The sequence below is a fragment of the Amblyomma mixtum genome, chromosome 2, assembly GCF_055824585.1.
Source record: "Amblyomma mixtum isolate Tamu chromosome 2, ASM5582458v1, whole genome shotgun sequence".
NCBI classification, from domain to species: domain Eukaryota; kingdom Metazoa; phylum Arthropoda; class Arachnida; order Ixodida; family Ixodidae; genus Amblyomma; species Amblyomma mixtum.
Window position 1 is genome coordinate 263,180,918 of NC_143013.1, and position 19,623 is coordinate 263,200,540.

Genomic DNA, 19,623 nt, shown 5'->3' on the forward strand with positions numbered 1-19,623 from the left:
TTTGCTACCCATACTTTTTTTTGTGAATGAACGCACAGGTCTGTCCTTATGTTCAATTACATTGCATTGTTTACGTTTAAAAAAAAAAGGGGAAAAAAATGTTTTCCCAGGCGTCCAAAACCTGTGCTTTATTGAAACTCTTATTTAGGCTTATTTTATTTTGTGATGCGATATAGTGCTTTTTTTTGTGTGTTGAAGCTTTTTTTTTTCCTCTTTGCAACAAAAATGCGACTGTTTATTGCCCCACTCTGCTGCTGTATACACTGTAAGGGGGCGGAGGATTTTTCAAGCCGCAAATGTACGGCTTTTCCCTCCGCCTCCTTCCACTTCTTTGTGGAGAATAAAACTTGTATGTGTGTATGTATGTATGTATGTATGTATGTATGTATGTATGTATGTATGTATGTATGTATGTATGTATGTATGTATGTATGTATGTATGTATGTATGTATGTATGTATGTATGTATGTATGTATGTATGTATGTATGTATGTATGTATGTATGTATGTATGTATGTATGTATGTATGTATGTATGTATGTATGTATGTATGTATGTATGTATGTATGTATGTATGTATGTATGTATGTATGTATGTATGTATGTATGTATGTATGTATGTATGTATGTATGTATGTATGTATGTATGTATGTATGTATGTATGTATGTATGTATGTATGTATGTATGTATGTATGTATGTATGTATGTATGTATGTATGTATGTATGTATGTATGTATGTATGTATGTATGTATGTATGTATGTATGTATGTATGTATGTATGTATGTATGTATGTATGTATGTATGTATGTATGTATGTATGTATGTATGTATGTATGTATGTATGTAAATGTGTTAGCCTCCTGGAGCCAATAGAAAGCGCGCTACGTTGCTTCAGGGGTCAGTGTTACCGCCACCGTATATATGTGCCAACGGAATGTTGAACTTTTCGGAACAGTACGTCAGCATCAAGTTTTTCTTTGTGCTTTCGTTCCCACCGGCCCTCTGGTATGAATATCAGTGCACCGATAGCAATACTTTTCCAAATGACCTTTACGAGATTCCGATACCCCTTTCTTGATTGAACGACAGAGAAGAATGTGAAATTCGATACGAATCACTGCTTACACAGTGTCCTGTCCTTTTGCACATTCACTTTTTTCGCCTTTTTTTTTTCCTTTTCCAATGCTCCGACATTGAGGTATTGTCATTATGCTGACCTTAGATACCGAAACATCGAATGTTCCAGACGTGGGAGGCACAATAAAGTTTTCTCGGAAGAGAACATTTTATTATGCTTTGCAGGTGCACGTTTCATGTCTCTCGATATATTCAACGTATACATCGCTCGTCCTTGTCTACATTTCTTCAAATATAAAATGCTTGTTGGGGACTTCTGTTGTCAGCGCAGCATGCTTGCACACGTGAAGGCCGTGAAAATCACAGTATTTTTAGCATGATATGAGGGGCGGGGAGCACAGGGTGAGGGTAAGGATCACGTATTGTTTGAAAAGTAGCGAATAAGATGCAGCCACCGCGGTTTGCGATAGGCCGGTTGGAGACACGTGTTTTCTGCGCCTTCGCGCTCCGCCCAAAGGCTCGAGATCGCTGTACCGGTGAAATACACGGAGGTTAGCGCTTGCGAGAGTCAAGTGGGCCGATTAGGTAGGCAAAAAGCACCTGTGTTGCATTGTTGTTGCAAATTAGCAGTTTCTAATTGCCTTATGGTTTGAGGGGACGCAGGAATTGCGTGTCGGAAATCGGAAGAAATTATTTTCCAGACCTCGCTCTACTAGCCGGGGTGGCTCAGTGTTAGGGTGCTTGAGACGAGACGCCGTTTCCTGCCTCCCCAGCCCGACCTGGACCGAGTGCAAGCCACCCTGCTCTGCAGATTTCAGACGCACTCAGTTCTTAGCCGCTCTAGGCTATCACTAATCACCGACGGGGTATATGACCCCACACGCCCAAATTGCAACCACGGGCCATCTTGCCAGCTCCCTCTTGGGAAAGCTGGGACCAACTCCTCACCAAGCCCGACAAGACCACTCAACTTTCACTCATTTCGTGGGGCCCAGGACGTCGCCCCCACCTGGGGGCCGCACAGAACCCACCTTCCCTAATTTCCGACACCCGTGGGAGAGTTGTTTGTCTCTCTCTCTTGTGCTCACTGCAAGCACCTGACAACGCGAAGTGGGTGTGTCTGCAACGCTATTAGAGCGGAAACGCTTTGACATGTTTTAGATTACGCAGCCTTTCGCCTTGGATGGAGTGCTTTTCCTCGCGCATGCGCTGTTGCGTCAGCAATATCTCAACAACACTTGTATTGTTTCGGCATTTTTGTGATGTGGATTTGCAGATTATAAGCATCGTGGTTTCACACCCTGTGATTCTCACGAATAACTTCGGATTCCAATAAAATGCGTTCGTTTTAACTGTTGGCGACGCGAGTCTAGGCTGTGACAAAGAGATGCTGCGCTGGCTGAGCACTGAGTCATCAGAAAATGCGGAGGTCTGGAGAATAGTTTTAGGGCGATCCTTGGTATTATGTATTTATTTTGATCCGCTTCTTTAAAGGGACACTGAGGACAACGTTATCAATTTTTTGGGGCCAACATTTTTTTTGGGGCCAACAATTTTTTGGGGCTCGGCATTTTGTGGCTTTGTTGCCTCTTGTTCCGCAGCCAAAGGTGCATTTATTGCTACGAGATTTGCATTCAAAGTTGAAAAACTTTTTCCCGCCGCTGCGATTCAAACTCGGGACTCTCTGATGACGAAAGAGGAGAATAGTGACGCAATGCGGCGGAAACGGAAACGCGGACTCCGTGATTGGTGGCTGAGAGCGCTGCGCTCCCGCCTAGCAGCAGCTGAAATGATAGCGGCCGGACGCTGAAGGCCTCTCTCAGCCATCGTCATTTCGTTTTACGTTTGCAAATTGTGAGTTAACGTATTCTGAGTTAACTTTTTACAGCTAGGCAACATATGTAAAAAAGTTAAATCGCAATACGTCGCAGAAGAATGTACCACTGATCACGAGAACCGTTTCGTGGCTTGCCAAGAAGGTGTCGTCTATATCATTCCACTTTCCTGCGGCAAGCAATATGTTGGCCAGACGGGCAGAGGCCTAAACGAACGGCTCAAAGGACGTAAAAACAACGTGCATAACACCGTGAAAGGGCATATAGGCATTTATTGCAGAGATTGTGAGAGCGGAAATTGCCAGACGGACTTCAAGAAAACCAGGGTGATAAGCAAACACAAAAATCAGCTAACGCGTGAAATCATTGAAGCCGAACAAATCATCCGGTCAGCAGAATCTTGTGTGAGCAGCCCCTCTTTGGCACTTTCACCTAAAGTATTGTACTTTTAATCACATGCAAGTTTATCGCGTTTGGCTCCCTGAATATCATGACTGAGTGTGTATGAATGATGAGTGTGTATTACTGAGCGTGTTGTTTTCCTTTATTGTTTGGTGGCCACCCATTTATTTTCACTGTCCAAGCAATATAAACTTCAGCTGCAAGTCAGCGCTCGTCTATGTGTCTTCCTTCAGTCCTCGTTCAAGTTCGCGCTGTTATTCAGGACATGTAGGCGAACATACTCCAGTCTTTTGTGCGTACAAGCTATCCAAGATCACCTGCACAAACTCGGAGACCTAAATATGTCAAACATGCCGAATACTGATTTTGTTATATGCAATAAAGGCACGTAGTATTGTCGCCATGCACATGCACCAGACGCCAGGCATTTCATGTGATATGCGGCTGTTTTTGGGGTGATTCTAAAAACTCAAAACGAAAGGACGGCTTGGAATTAGTTTTTCTTTTTTTTTGCCCCATCTTGCCGTGTTCTCCCGCAGAGATCATCGCGAGGTAAAAGTAGGGCTTCTCTGCTCTAACAATTCACAGAATATTTTCATTATAGGACCCCTTCACTATTACAGGACCACTTCACTATGGACTGCATTAAAAGCCAGTTTGCAAATAAGTGTTCCTTTTATTCTGCTGCACCTAACGACACCTAACTTCACTTTTCTTGCTCATAATCTAAAATTGCAGTGCAACCCTCTTTCGTCGATCACCCCTATCACCGCAACCTCAAACGTCTCCATCGTCGCAATGTAAACCACCCCTTTCCAATCCTATGAAGCACGACTACACTCCTCATTTCACCCACCAGCCTACCCTACACAAAAACGCTCCGCTGATCACCGTCCTCTATACCACGATCCTCCTCCAGCGCGCAATATCGCCGCCATCGAGCCCACTATCGACAGCTCAGAAGCAGAATACAGACAGCTCGAAATAACCCTTCGCAGAAAAAACAGATCTAATTTTTTTTCTCCTGATCCTCTATAGCGCGCTTAAAGACAGAGGGCCGGCATCCTCGAACAGCTCCGAAAGGTATCCCGCCTAGCGGCCAAAGCCCAACTCCTCATAGTCGGCGACTTTAATGCCCACCACACCGCGTGGGGTTACCGCAAAGCTAATCCGAAGGCTCATCGCCCAGAACCTCGGCACCAGCATATTACGTGATCCCCACACCACCACCCGCACAGGGAGCAGTGTCAGCATAGACACCTCCCCAGGCATCACCCTCACCAAACATATATGCAACGCCCACTAGTCCAAGCTGGCCCTAGGGGCACTAAATTCTGGCTCACCATCCAGAACCTCGGCATAACTATATTAAACGATCCCCAGATCACCACCCGCATATACAGCAGTGTCAGCATAAACACCTCCCCAGATCTCGCCCTTACAAAGCTTATACGCAACGACCACAGGTCTAACACTAGCCAGACCCTTGGCAGTGATCACTATAATCTTTCCAAAACCTTCGTCACCCCCCCACCCCCTCCATCAAACAAACCTCTCTCTTTCTGTACCCGAATCACTGATTAGGACAAATTCAGATGCCTACGCGACCAAACCACACCCTCAGTAATCTCAATGAGCGGGTACACCCACTAAAAGAAGACATTTCAGCCAGCACAGCCGACGTGGCAGCGCTTGAGTCCTACCCCGAAACAGCTGCAAAACTCCTCCGTATGTGGGAAGCGCACGGAAGCCTCGTCATCGGCCTGAAAGGTCAAAGGCACAATCGTGAGACAGCAGTATGCGAGACAGCACTGGGGACAAATATACGTAAGCATCAGCAGGCAGCTGGGTGCAAAAAAAAAATGGCTGAGGCTTAACTTGGTTAACCCTGGTCAGATGCGAAGCATATTGATGGCTAGGCTTGGTAATACATGGCTTTCCTTGGTTGAATACTTGCTCATTTTAATACAACCACTAGAAGCCTTCGTCGTGGGGGAAGACAACGGCATGGCTACAGCGGAACGCCGACTAACCCCGAGACGCGCGTTGGGTGGGCGCCTGGATTGCTACGGAAGCCGCGTCCGCCTGCCCGGTGGAGCGAGCGTTTCACCTACACCGAGTGTGAACGCGCGTTCGAAATGCGCGGGAATGCCGCTCGAGGACATTCCGGTGTCTGTGCGATGGCATCGTTCTCCCTCTCCCAGCGCGTGACGGCGATCTGTCGTGACGTCATGTGTCACGTGGTATGTCACGTGGTGTGACGTCACTGTACCACATGGTCTGCACGGCGTGCAACCACAGCGACAGCGCGAGGTGGACCCCCATCTTCCTCTGTCGTGACGTCATGTGTCACGTGGTATGTCACGTGGTGTGACGTCACTGTACCACGTGGTGTGCACGGCGCGTAACCACGGCGAAGGGCTGTAGTGTACCTCCGTCTTCCTCTGTCGTGACGTCATGTGTCACATGGTGTGACGTCACTGTACCACGTGGTGTGCACGGCGCGTAACCACGGCGAAGGGCTGTAGTGTACCTCTAGTAATATGCTTCGCATAAAAAGTGGTTGCTCCTGCTGTGACATCTGCGCGATCCTACGCAAACTAAGGATCTGCTCATTGATTTACGTCAGCTTTATCTAAACACTGTTCATTTGTCATCAATTCCCGATCTTCATCACTTCTTTTATGCCGATATCACACTCACGCGGCTATCCTGGTCGTGTGCAAGACACCCTTCAGCAGGGCCTGTATCTCATCTCCTCCTTCCTTGTCCAGGCGGGCCTTTCTCCCTCGTCCGACAAGCCCGAACTGATTCTTCGCAGCCATTCCGCCTATCAATGAGCTCAGAGCTAACTGGTGTCCCTTAGCCTGACCAGTTCCCCAGTCCCCAAACTCTCTGAGTGCCGCGCTCTTGGCATGCCTCTGCATGCCGCTAAGAACGTCCAGGCTCTCCATACGGCTCTTTCTACCTGTCACTCACCTACTTCGCCGAGTCGTGAGATGCTCTTCCGGCCTGCGGAAAGTGCACGCGTGTCGACAGGCTCATGCGCTGGCTCTTAACAAATTTCTTTAGTTCGTACCGTATGTCTCCTTCACACGGTCTCAGCTGAACACTCTCGTCACCGCTCTCCACGGCCACTATAAGGTTGCTCTCCACGTCCTCATATCCACCTCCACAAACTTCTTCCATCCTCTTCGCATACTCCTTTTTCTTCACCGCGATCGACAAGTGGCTCGCCTCTCAAGTACACCTCACGGACACTGGATTCTCAACCAGGCTACTATTCCCCCCATCCAGACGGCCCCTCTTCCTATCCTCTCCTATCCAGAGGCCTGTAATCTCCCATACTCGTACATGCTCTTCCCCCCAATATGTCACCTCTCCTGCATGCTGGTCGCTGACATGCTGCTGCCTCACACCATAGCCTCCCTTCAATACTCATGGAGTGGCGCACACAGATGCGTCGTAACGTGGCTCCTCGCGGTTCCGGTAACCAAGCGCTCTTTCATCTTCTTTCCAGCCCTGTCACTCACACTAGCAGCCCGTTCCTACGCCCACCTGGCATTCTCTCGCTCGAGGTCTTCTCCATCATTTACTCCACTCAACGTTTTTTTTTCACTCTCACCTGGTGTCACCCAACTTCCTACACTTTTAAGCGTGAAGCTTCCAGACACCCTTAGAGCGTGCGGGGGTAGCGATCTCGGACTCAAAGGAGTTGCCCTCGACTCCGCGTGGCAAGCTCAGCGGAGACCAGCTACCTAGTGACAAGAGGTTTTTGGTCGTTTGGTGCCCAGCTTTCGCCGGTCGCAAGCCAGAGAATGGGTCGGAGCCAAAAATTGTTTGGGTCGGAGCCAAAACGTCTTAGGAGCCTTAGTGTTGTGCCTGAATACAGTCTTATATTACTGCTACTACACACACCCACCCCTCGCTATCTGCGAGGGCCCATCTAACGAGGTCCTCGCCATGGACACCACCGACGCCGAAGTGCGCTACGCACTAAATCAACTCCGCACCTCTTCGCTGGGAGTTCCTGCTCCATCACACACACACACACACACACACACACGCACACACGCACGCATGCACGCACGCACGCACGCACACACACACACACGCACACACACACACACACACACACACGCACACGCACACGCACACACGCACACACACACACACACGCACACGCACACACGCACACGCACACACTCTCTCGCACGCACGCACGCACACGCACACGCGCGCGCGCGCGCAGAGACCATAGAGTATGTTTCTCTATGGAGAGACAGCCAACGTTCTCCGATGAACGTCCGTTTAAAATCCATGCATCCAAATTTGCACATCCGAAAGAAGATCGTCCTACTTTGGGCATCCTACTTTGCAACTGATTTTAAAATGCGGGCAGAATGGAATAATCACTTTGCCAGTCGCCAATAAACCGGTATATCTCGTCTGTGGTTGATGGAGGAAGTGCGGAGGGACAGAGGGAAAGGGGGAGGGGATCTGAGGCGTCCCCCGAGACTCCCTGACATTAAGCCCTGCTGCCCTGACTTTCGTCCCTCAGAAGGCGCCGAAGAAGGTAGTCCACCCTGAACTTACTGAACTGGCATCGCTGAGCAGCCGTAAGCTCCGGCGAACCAACACAGCACTCATTTGATTAGTGTCGTTTGTAGCGACTTTACAATTAAAGTTATAAAGGCGGCGCCGTTTTCGCATAAGCTCGATGGCACGGATCGATCAATGCAGACACGTCGGGCTCGCTGAGATCGCGAGGATGTGTCTGCGACAAAAGAAAGAGCGCGATAGCTAGCGATCCGACTGGTCCGACTCCATATGCGGACACCAGAACCGCACCGTGGGTAAGAGATGAAACGAGGGGTAAGTGCGGGGAGGAGAATGGACACTCAGATGATGCAAACACAATAAATTCCCACGGGATCCTGTGTCACGAACTCCTGCAAAAAATCATTGTCCCTCTGGCGCTCTGCAGCGAAGCAAAGTCTCTCGGCATGGTCTGGACGCAAGCCCTAAGGCTGTCCGAATATAGAGCTGCAGGCTGGGTGCAGTCGCTGGCTTGGTTATCGAGAGATGGTAAAACGTGCTCGTCAAATAAGTCGGCAGCGGGAACGACATGAACGAATCATGCGACGTGTACAGTGAGCTGCTTGGTACATGAGCCCCGCCTGAACGTCTGTTCCTTAAGCGTAGTGGTGAACTTTTCCGTATTCGGAACCAGTTGTCGCCAGTTATGTTCTCTGCTTGCCGTTTTTATGCACGGCTCGTTGCGTTCCGCAGTAGAAAGAACGTCAGAAATCCATTGAACCTCCGAAGTACAGCTATCATTTGAAATTTCACACTTTTTCGCGTATTCCTCAAATGAGGGGCCCAGAATTAGTGTCGGACAAGGTTAACGACTGAGACTGTATTGGGTGACTGGCGATGAAAATAATTTTTTTGTATTTTCCTTAACTGGAGGTTCGCCGAAGGAATAAACTTTGGAGGCTTTATGTGTCATTATATGGCAGCTGTGTAAAGTGACTTGTGAGGGCCAGGAACGTCAAAGGATGAAGCCACGGATGGGTCTTTAACTTTCAGATTACACGTACAAAAAGCCACACAAAGTCAGCAACGCAAAAAGTTCAATGCTCTGCATTGGTCGTTTAATGCACGCTGCTACACTTAGACTTCTGAAGAATTCGTTGTTTCGCTAACTGACAGTATTGGATAGTCTTAGCATAGAAAAGACGTATAAGACCTTTGCATTAGGCGAGGGAGTTGTCGAAACACCTCCTCTCTGGACTGTCGGAAACCGGTTCCGCCGCTGCTTCCACCGTGCCAGCGCGAGGTGCTCACGACAGTCCAGTGAACAATATGGCAGCGCCCAGGGAGCACTTATTGCAAAGGTCAAGCGTACTCAGGAGGGGAATGCGCATTCCTCTGCGCGAGACGCTATCAGTCTCAGTTATGCTAAAACTGTCTTTTTTATTTTTCACGAAGGACAACACTCCTTAGATTGTTCAAATTGCTGCGAATCCTGGGTAAAAGTATTGTAAAAAGATTTCTCGGCGACGTCGATGTTGAACCCGGTTATAATTGTGGCGTTTCGCTTCACCTCGGGTATCATGTAGTCGAGCCAGCCGTGCACGAGCTGACCACGGGTGTGGGTGCCGGTGAGTTCGACGGAAACACGATTCACTACCGTCTTGTTGATGCTGCTGGGTTCAACTGCTGCCAGCATGGCGAGGTAGTCACCCAGGTTGAAGCCGCTGTTCGGGTCCATACAGCAATTCAGAGTGTAGCGGGTGATGTCGCCCAGAAACACTTGGAGTGGTTCTGGCCACGTCCTGTTCGTTATGTTGTAGTAGGTCGCCTATTTGGAGGGAAAAAAACGCGTTTACATCTCCTGAGGCGTAAAAATAATATATGAAAGCTTCCTTTTCTGAGGAAGCCTTAACAGCACTAGTAGTTGTGCTACTAGACGCTCTCCTGAGGAGTATCGTATACACACTGTAATGCCAAACTGGCGCTGCGGGTACAAGATGAATGAATGAATGAATGAATGAATGAATGAATGAATGAATGAATGAATGCAAAACTTGTTCTTTTTTTAAATCAAATACTCTGTCAATCTTGACTTGTGAGGGAAGAGCAGATGGTACACGTTGGAGATGCACCCTACAACAGAAATACGTCCAAGTGACTGCCAGTAAAACATGAAATACTGGCTTCTACTACGCCAGTGGGAACGCCTGTAAAGCGTTCACTTTCCTTTTATTTCCATGTTGAAGATCAAAACCAGCCACAATCAGTGCCAGTGTACAGTTCCGAGCTTAAATTGCAAAATTTCTCTACTATTATGTTTTTTCAATAAAACGCTCGAGCAGCGCAGCAGTGTCATGTGATTACTGGCGTTCGCTGCACTGCGCAAACCTATTGTCGCCTATTCTTACCACTTGTTCCTTCATCAATGTGGCCAACCTATAGACACCAGCAGTTCACCCAATCGATGCGTCGGGCATTAACGTGATTTACGAGCCGTAAGTGTGATCGGACGCGCCTGGTGCACGTCACGAACCTCTTTCGCCTATTTCTCCACCTGCCACTGCTGGCAGGTGACGGGTTACGCTCCTAGCCACCGTCCGGGATCTTCCCGTGGCAGCCATTCTTCATTCTGCCCCTCTCGCCGTGGCAGGTGTCGTCTCGCTCTGCTACCACCTGCCATGGTTGTTAGGTAGAGCGTTACGCCGACAAATGCCGACGCGACAATTACCACGCGGAATCCAAGGACGGGCGCCTAAGAACTACGCTATTTTCAGTTTGTTTGATTTTTTTATTGGTTGCCTCAGGTTACGCGTGCCAGGCCATGCATATTCATTCCTATGGATACACATGCAGGCGCTTTGAGCGGAGAAGGACAGATGTGCCAGGACATTCCGCATAGTCTAGTCAACGAAGGATGCACTTCTTTTGTTAACGTCTCAACCACTGTGTGCTCATTCCGCTCTCTGGTAAGGCAACACCTGTAAACATGCAACACTGCCATTCCCTCCCCTAATTAATCTTACCCTCTCCCCTCCTTCCTGCTGTGCTCGGCTCCAGTCGTGCTCGGAAGATGAACTGTGGGCCTTAACAGAGCGAGCGCTATTTTCCACAGGGCCTTAATGGCTTTACATAAAGATTTTTTCCTCCTCCCGAGCCACCGGCCTTCTTTCCCTCCGCAAGAATGCGTTGTCCCGACAACACCCAACTTGGCAGCTTCCACACGCAGTGCATAGGTGGTGACCGAGCTCAAAAGCTCAATAAGGTGGTGTAGAATAAGGATTCTATTTCAGCTGGGAATAACATTGGACTGCCAGGAAAACTAGGGGGATCGTGCTAGTGTCTTTGGAGGTTTTTTTCTGCAAAACAGCTTACCACTGCGGCGGAATATGCCAGGGAACTGTTGGTAGTCGTACTGTACAGTTCAGAGAGAGGAATTACTACTATTGTGCGGTCGCTCGTATCTCCGGTCGTGATCTAAGAGCGCCGCATTTCAAGCCGTCCAGGTAAGCGCGGCTGCTTCCTATATTACTAGTGCATCATTCCCGCAGCGAGCCTTCGTGTAAATTTAGCTTGCTGAATTTTCGAGCCTAAGTGTTTATGCACAACAGCGGTCGGAATCAGGCTAGTTGCTATGGCATTCATCAATCGCTTGTGGAACACTAACACACAAAGCGCGAAAGGTAGGCGCAGGAATAAGAGCAACACGGAAAAGCGTCAGGGCAACACGGACACGCAAGGGCTAAATGATAAAGATGAAAAAGAGATCAGGTCATTGTGTATTTCCTCATCGCCGCTTTCCCTTCTTTCCTGGTCAGAGGTCAGCTGGAGCCAGGAATGTGCTTTTCAAGGAGGTTATCTTCCTGCTTCTGTGAGTCCAATGGATGATGCACTCGCGCATGGGCCTCTGGGGCACATTTTTATGTAGTATATGTACCTGAGGCGTTTCCCGGGTTTGTCGGTTTGGGAAGTATGCCAAAATAATTGGTTTTTGAGATATGTGCTCTCCACATGCAGGTCCCGCAATCAATGGTCAACCAAGTTTTCTTAGCACTGCAGTAGAACGCCACGCCTCGCTTTTATTTGGGCTAGTTGGTTACCCTTGCTTAGATCGTGAAAGTGCTCAGAAGGCTTTTTCTGTGTCCCGGTATTCCGAGCGCTTTCACGATATAAACTCGCTTTTATGCTCCGCCAGTGTCGCCACTTGCACTCTTCCGGTCTTGCCTCAGTAAATTTTCCGGAATCGTGCTAAAATATCAATATAACACATCAGCAGAAAGGAGAGGACAAAGTACACAGTGAAACACAAGTGTCGTTTCGTTTCTTGTGCAATTGGAATAGCGTACAAGGTGCCAAATTTATGCAGGCAGAGCGAGACTTGTGTAAATGACAGACTGAGGGGTCATATAAGTGCGATGGCCAGGAAACCTGGTTGACTATTCTAGGACATGCAAGTGTAGCACATTTTCCAAAAGTAGTCCTTATGACATGCTCTTGAAACAGACGAAACAAGAAGGACACTTGAGACGCGTGATGCATAAATCAGTGCACAAATGGCGCATGCCTAGCGTACCGTCTAGTGGAGTCAGAGATAAGAAATTTAAGCTCCTTGAAAACTTAGTCGCGGCCGCAGTTGATACCCAGCAATGAAAGAAGCAATAGATAAAGATAAATGACTCCTAAGTTTTGCGTTGTCCATTGTCCTGGGTTTATAGTTGCTAGTGGCGCTCGTGCGTTTCTGTTGCGGTGTCTTTCCTGCGTCTACGTCTAGTATAGTCTCTGTTTATGAGGTTGTCCCAGGTCTTGAAGAATACAGCAGCGGCAGCAGCTGGTGAGCTGGTTAGTCAATATATTTTGCAAGCTTCTTATTAACCTTACAACATTCTTAGTTGCCTCCCATACTATTCCTTATATTTTATCATTAGGCTTAAAACTACGTGTAGGTAGCGAGTGGCACCTATTTCAGAACAATCCCTCTCCTGGACTGATTCTCGATTGTTCAAAGCGCAACGAGGTAGCTCGCAATACTGACTAAGTAACTGTGCAAGACATCAGTAATTTATGCTGCATTTGTAGCTTTGTGCTTCGCGAAGAGAGCTGTGCATTTTGCCAGGGTCACTATAGCCTGGTATTACTCGAGTCTGACAGCACTACCGATTGGCTGCGCGTTACGTCATCTGGTTGATCGAGAAACAACCAAACGATAGGCCCAACCCACCCGTGGTATTGTGGTTCCGAGCACTGTCTCCCACGGAATGATGTACACTGGACACAGGGCCCTCTGGAGGACCACCAGCGCCGCTTCGGGGTCGGTGAGGAAGTTAAACTCGGAGCCGGGTAGGATGTTGCCCCTACCTGCGGGGGCGGTAATACCATTCATTAAAGGACAGACGTTTGGGGGGGGGGGGGGGGGGTAATAGCGCTAAAGAACACCCACCGCACTTTCTATAAATTTTCCTTCTCAACAGTTCACCGAAAGCATTCGCCGGAACCCCACCCACATAAGATATTGCGTCTTTGTCGTGTCTTCCAATTACTATCTTGCGTTGCATGAGAGTGTTCACAAATCCCTTCATCAGAGTTCTGCAGCTCCAACAAAAATTGCGAGGACACTTTGTCAACTAAAGTGTTCAGAGGTGAAAACCGAGTACACTATGGTGTGACAACTTCCGGTGGATGTGACGTCACACGGTTCCCGTGGCTACATCGATACCGAAATCAAACATCTTTCGGGGATCTTAGGTGTTAATTACGCTTAATTACAGACTTCTCCAGCTAATTTGACAAAAATCCGACGTTTTTCCGGCAATTCTGTGAAAATTTTCAGTATGCCTTGACGACTTCGGGTGGATGTGACGTCACACCAGACCCGTGGCTATATCGGCGTCCGCGCTATTTCAACACAATTTCGACATTTTTGCCTATAATTAATAAACTAATTAATCTACAGTCACAAAACTAGTTTCTAGGTTCATTTTTTCTTCCTGTATCTGAAGCAAACATTGGTTTTCTTCTATCTTTTTTAGTTCCCGAGTTAAACGCTTTTGACACACTTTGTTAACGGACGACAGTATCAGCCGTTAAAGGCTTTCGCCTAAAAATGCATGCCGTAGTAGTGATTGGGACATTGTGCAAGGCTGAAACTCTCGCTTTCGAAATTTTTTCTGATGGTAGGTGGTATATCACACGGTTACAAAAAAAAAAAAATTCTTGGATATGCGTTATTTGTGTTCATTGGTTGCACAGATTCAGTATCAAAAGTTTTTTTTTCTCCTAACTTATTTCAGAGTTGTACTACTTGGAATCTACGCATTTACTCGAGCGCTTCCCCTGCGAAAATCATCTGTCAAGACTTAGCTGTTCGTTCAGATGTTTACGAGGGTACGCTGTTGGCGAGTCGATCAATCAAATCGAAAAAAATTGTCTACCCTTGTTTTGTACTCTTTAGCTCCTTCTTTGCATGTGCGCAGTACCCTTTTGTCGATCGATCAATGTAAAGCACGCGTAAACGAATTTAGTTTGTTCCGAGCGTAAAAGGTCACAAATTCCATCTAGCTATGAGTTCATTTTCGCATTCAATTTAACTGTACGTAAAGGGTACATGGGCGGCAGGGGAGCTTGATAGAACTCCCTACCCCTTAGATGTTCTTGCTTTTAATTCTTTACAAATGATAAGCTTGCATGCGGCATAAAACAGCTGTTAGTCTCATTTACACAACACCGTTTCTTAGTGATATTAGAGCACGAAATACCACAGCTCTGCACAAAACAGACTGAGTCAGATGTCTTCCCTGCCTCGCCTGGAAGGCGCGATTGCCAAATGAAAGGTAGAAAATTAAACACTGAGTGATAGCCAGCAAGGAAACGACACCAAAAGACACGAGGCTTATGTCGCAATATCGGCCTCCAGTTGTGTGTCCTCCCCTGTTTTACTATGCGCCAACCAGCTGAGAAACACATTCTCCTGCGCGAAAGTAAAGCTGTCCGAGCTGTCGACCTACTAACTGTATGTCTCGCTCTTATAAGATCCGTGTTCGGGATAGTGATAGAATGAGTAAATAGATAAAGAAATAAAAATTGGAGGACGCCTAAGCTTCGCCTTTAAGAGTGGAATGCAACCACTTGTTGCAGGTGGTGGTGGTGTAAATGAACATATGTTTCATTTGTTTTCAATTCTTTGAAATAATTAATGGTTAAATTACACATTCTAAATTGTCTCAATTACCATAATCAAGCATTGGCTTTTAACTGTGAGCATTTTGACACATTTGAACCCCCTTTTTCCAATTTTTTTAATTTATTTAATTGATAAATTAACTATAATGATATCATTATCTCATAACCACCTATCACACACCAATAAATCGCTAGAACCACAAGAATAAGTCGCTAGAACCACAAATTACCATGGTACGATTTTTTTTTAACGCAATCTCCGACTATTTTCGACACGCGTTGCCGACTACGCCGACGGCTTTTGGACTGAACGAGCTGCGTACCTGCCGCGTAATAAATAAACCGTAGTGAAATTAATGCGGTAACAAGAAAAGCAAACCAGACAGCTTATGCTTCAGAAAGCCTTTCTCTGAACTAGCAGCCAGAATTCAACGGAAGCAGTTTACATTTAAACTGTACTACTGAGCTACACCCTGAATTCAACCGTAGCAGCTTATATTTTACGTACACATGTGCGTAATAAATCGTCAGTTGAAAGTCAGCGCTCGTGTTGTCGTGTTTGTTCCGTCCTCGTGTTTTTTCCGCGCTGTTTTACCATGGATAGTTATATTTTAACTAGACTAGTGAGCTACAGCCTGAATTCAACCGAAGCAGCTTACATTTTAACTAGACTACTGAGCTACAGCCTGAATTCCACTGAAGTAGCTTACATTTTAACAGTACTACTGAGATACAGTCTCAATTCAACTGAAGCAGTTTACATTTGAACTGTACTACTGAGCTATAGCCTGAATTAACCTGAAGCAGCCTCAACTGTTCTACTGAGCTTTATCCTACGATGCCTCAAAGTGGCTGAGCCGTTACGAACCGTAAATGTTTCCTCCGAGAATATAGATGGCAGTGACGTTCTCAGTCAGGTTTGGTTCCACCAGAAGTGCTATGGCCAGGTTAGTCAGCGGCCCCAAGAGAACCAGCGTCAGATCGTTCGAGCTGTTCTTGATGACTTCTATCATCTTCAGGTAACCGTACGTGTCGGGATCCGGGGCCGAGTTGTCGCCCATGGGGTACAGGCTGCTCGCGTTGCCGAAGTTGTCGGGACCGAAATATATCTCTTCGTAGTTCCATAGGCCGTCGATGGGGCGATCAGCACCTTTGTAGACAGGGATCTGAAATGTATATTTAATTAGAGGAGTGAACTGAGCGTATATTAAGCAAGCTAGCGCATCTGTGCAGTCCAGTTGTGACTGTGACCGAGATATGAGCAACAATTAATGGCGTACTCACTGGCCTTGCTATAAAAAGGGCTGAAAGATATCCATTTTTAAATTCTGTGACGCTCTATACTGAGAATTGAACTTACTTCGGCGCTAAAGTAGCTAACCCATCGCGCTGATTGTCGGAATTTTCGTCATAATATAGCAACTTGTCAAGTTTCTAGACTTTTTACCATTTATGCATTGTGCGCATTAAGAATACCATTGTAATTATGCAGGGGCAGATAATATTAGCGGTATTCATAATTTTCGAGATGTGCATACGAACATCGCGCAAATAAGTGATGTTTATAAATTATTCTTGCTGCATTCAGGACCTTACAATTTGTTGAATAATTTTAGTGCCCCCACTCTGCCCACAAATCTTTTGTTCCTTAAATCATAAACAGTAAGCAATTCCGCACTTAAAGGCAATTGAAGAAAAACCAGTCACAAAAGAAGAGCCGCCGCGGTGGCTCAGTGGCTATGGTGCTAGGCTGCTGGCCCGAAAGACGCGGGTTCGATCCCGGCCGCGGCGGCTGAATTTCTTTGGAGGAGAAATTCGAGGCCCGTGTACTGTGCGATGTCAGTGCACATTAAAGAACCCCAGGTGGTCGAAATTTCCGGAGCCCTCCACTACGGCGTCTCTCTTAGCCTTAGTCGCTTTGGGACGTTAAACCCCATAAACCAACCAACCAGTCACAAAAGAAGAAGGACAAGAGGAGTGTACACGCCGCAACGACTGGACTAACAACTGAAGTTCATTAGAAAATACATAGATCCAGCAAGGCCAGCAGAGCATGAGCACCAGAAGCATCACAAATCACAGAGCAAACGAGACAAGAAACCTCATCTAACGTGATCGACCTAAAAAAACAAATTCTTTTTCGAGTAAGCGCACTGAGGTTGAGCTATTACAATCATGGCCTGACAAACCGATATGATACGCTTCCAAGATTTCCCGCTCTTGTTTTCCCTTGCCTCTACCAAGAATCGTGACATCGCTGAACAAAGGATAACAGCCACATTCATTGCAATGGCGAGGCAAGTTTGCACCGCCATCGGACCCCAGGAAGGAGTGGTGCTCACGCCGCCGATCATTAATACACCGACCAGTTTGGCCTATGTACACTCTCTCGCATGTGAGGGGGAACTTGTACACCACCTGTGCTACACACGCTGTGAACCGGTTCTCGTGCTGCGTTGTGCAAACGTGGTTTCTTTCCCTGCCTAGAGAAATGCGCGAACACAGTCCCAAAGGCTTGCAAGGAGCAGAAAACACCACACTCACTCCCTGCTTGGCCGCAACTTTTTTGATGTTATGGCTCACTTTATGCACGTACGGCATGACCTCGAACTTCTTGCGTTCAGTTTCCTAACGTCAGCCTGCTTCGTGCACCCTTTCTTGAGGTTCTGAAGCAGCGATTCAGCCACTGCCTTCAAGAGGGGTTTAGGGAACCCCGCGGCTTCCAAACTTTGGCATTGATTGTCAAGGCTGCTTTTGACAGCGTGGTGACAGCTTTTTTCGAGTGCATTGCCGAAACAGTTCATCACAATCCCTCTCTATACAATCTTAGAGTGCGCAGAACGGAAAGGTAACGAAGCTTTCTTGCTTCTAGGCAAAAACATACAGCATAAATGGCCATCGTCAAGGAATGTTAGTTGCAGTTCTAGGAACCTGATAGAATGATTGCTAGGGAGTTCATAAGTGAAATTGAGAGTGCGTGAAGAAGCGTTAAAAGCAGTCAAAACATTGTCTACTGCTGCGGGCAGAGTGTGATTAGGTGAAAGCTCGAAAAGTACTAGAAAATCGTCCACGTACCTAAAAAGTTTGCACACACGCTTGTCATGAAGTAAGTCTTGAGGTGTTCAGTCAAATTTTGCTAAAAATATCTGGGAAAACACTGGGGCAACGCTAGAGCCAATACATATTCCATTTTTCTGAAGGAACAAGGAACCTTTGAATTCAACAACAGTTGATGACAGGTACAAAGGTAACTCCAAAAAAGAATCAACAGACATGCCACATGCGTTCTGAAAGTTCACGGGACTGCAATGATAAAGGCATAAAGGCAGCCCGAGCATTTTAGACTGAAGGAAGGAAAAGATACGCATTTGCAATCAAAGCAAGCAAGTCTTTACGCTCACAGTAGTTGGCGCAAATTTTTTCATCTTATCTCCGAAAAGAAAGACGCCCCGGTTTGTACGGGGTACACACGTGCCAAGCGGCCTGTGCGTAAGCTAATGACTCACGTCAGTTCGGTTGATTGCTTGCAGCACCCTCAGCGTGTTGTTGTAGGCATTCGACAAGTTCGTGTTCCCCGCAACGACGGTGATTGCGAGCACACACACGTTTGGCAAAGAAGCGGCCAGGGTGATGGCCATGGCGTCGTCTACGCCCGTGTCGACGTCCAGCAGCAAATTCTGCCGTTTTCCATTTGCCCAGTCGGCTCGCACTGTGGACAGAACATCGCTGAAGAAGCACGCAAAGAATAAGCAATATGCGGCCATTGCGCCCTTGGGCGCCATCGTTGTACGGTCAATGATTCGTCGAGAACTAAAATATATGTACGGTCTTCGAAGCCAGTCCCAGAGCAACATGAAATGTGTTAGCCTCCTGGAGCCAACAGAAAGCGCGCTACGTTGCTTCAGGGGTCAGTGTTACCGCCACCGTATATATGTGTGCCTACGGAATGTTGAACTTTTCGGAGCAGTACGTCAGCATCAAGTTTTTCTTTGTGCTTTAGTTCGCTCCGGCCCTCTGGTATGAATATCAGTGCACCGATAGCGGTACTTTTCCAAATGACCTTTTCGAGATTCCGATACCCCTTTCTTGATTGAACGACAGAGAAGAATGTGAAATGCGATACGAATCACTGCTTACACAGTGTCCTGTCCTTTTGCACATTCACTTTTTTCGCCTTTTTTTTTTTTCCTTTTCCAATGCTCCGACATTGAGGTATTGTCATTATGCTGACCTTAGATACCGAAACATCGAATGTTCCAGACGTGGGAGGCACAATAACGTTTTCTCGGAAGAGAACATTTTATTATGCTTTGCAGGTGCACGTTTCATGTCTCTCGATATATTCAACGTATGCATCGCTCCTCCTTGTCTACATTTCTTCAAATATAAAATGCTTGTTGGGGACTTCTGTTGTCAGCGCAGCATGCTTGCACACGTGAAGGCCGTGAAAATCACAGTATTTTTAGCATGATATGAGGGGCGGGGAGCACAGGGTGAGGGTAAGGATCACGTATTGTTTGAAAAGTAGCGAATAAGATGCAGCCACCGCGGTTTGCGACAGGCCGGTTGGAGACACGTGTTTTCTGCGCCT

At 47.1% G+C, this 19,623-nt stretch overlaps 1 protein-coding gene across 1 annotated transcript; it reads right to left on the minus strand.

Annotated features, from left to right (window-relative positions):
• Positions 1 to 4,984: 4,984 nt before the first annotated feature.
• Positions 4,985 to 19,062, minus strand: LOC149363830 (nucleoside hydrolase-like). Its single transcript, XM_089568607.1, has 5 exons — positions 18,539 to 19,062; positions 15,901 to 16,198; positions 13,075 to 13,211; positions 9,430 to 9,687; positions 4,985 to 5,083 (listed from the first exon to the last, which is right to left on the minus strand). The coding sequence occupies exons 1-5, from the start codon at positions 18,884 to 18,886 to the stop codon at positions 4,985 to 4,987; spliced, it is 1,140 nt and encodes a 379-aa protein (XP_089424733.1). The 5' UTR covers positions 18,887 to 19,062.
• Between the last annotated feature and the right edge of the window lie 561 nt (positions 19,063 to 19,623).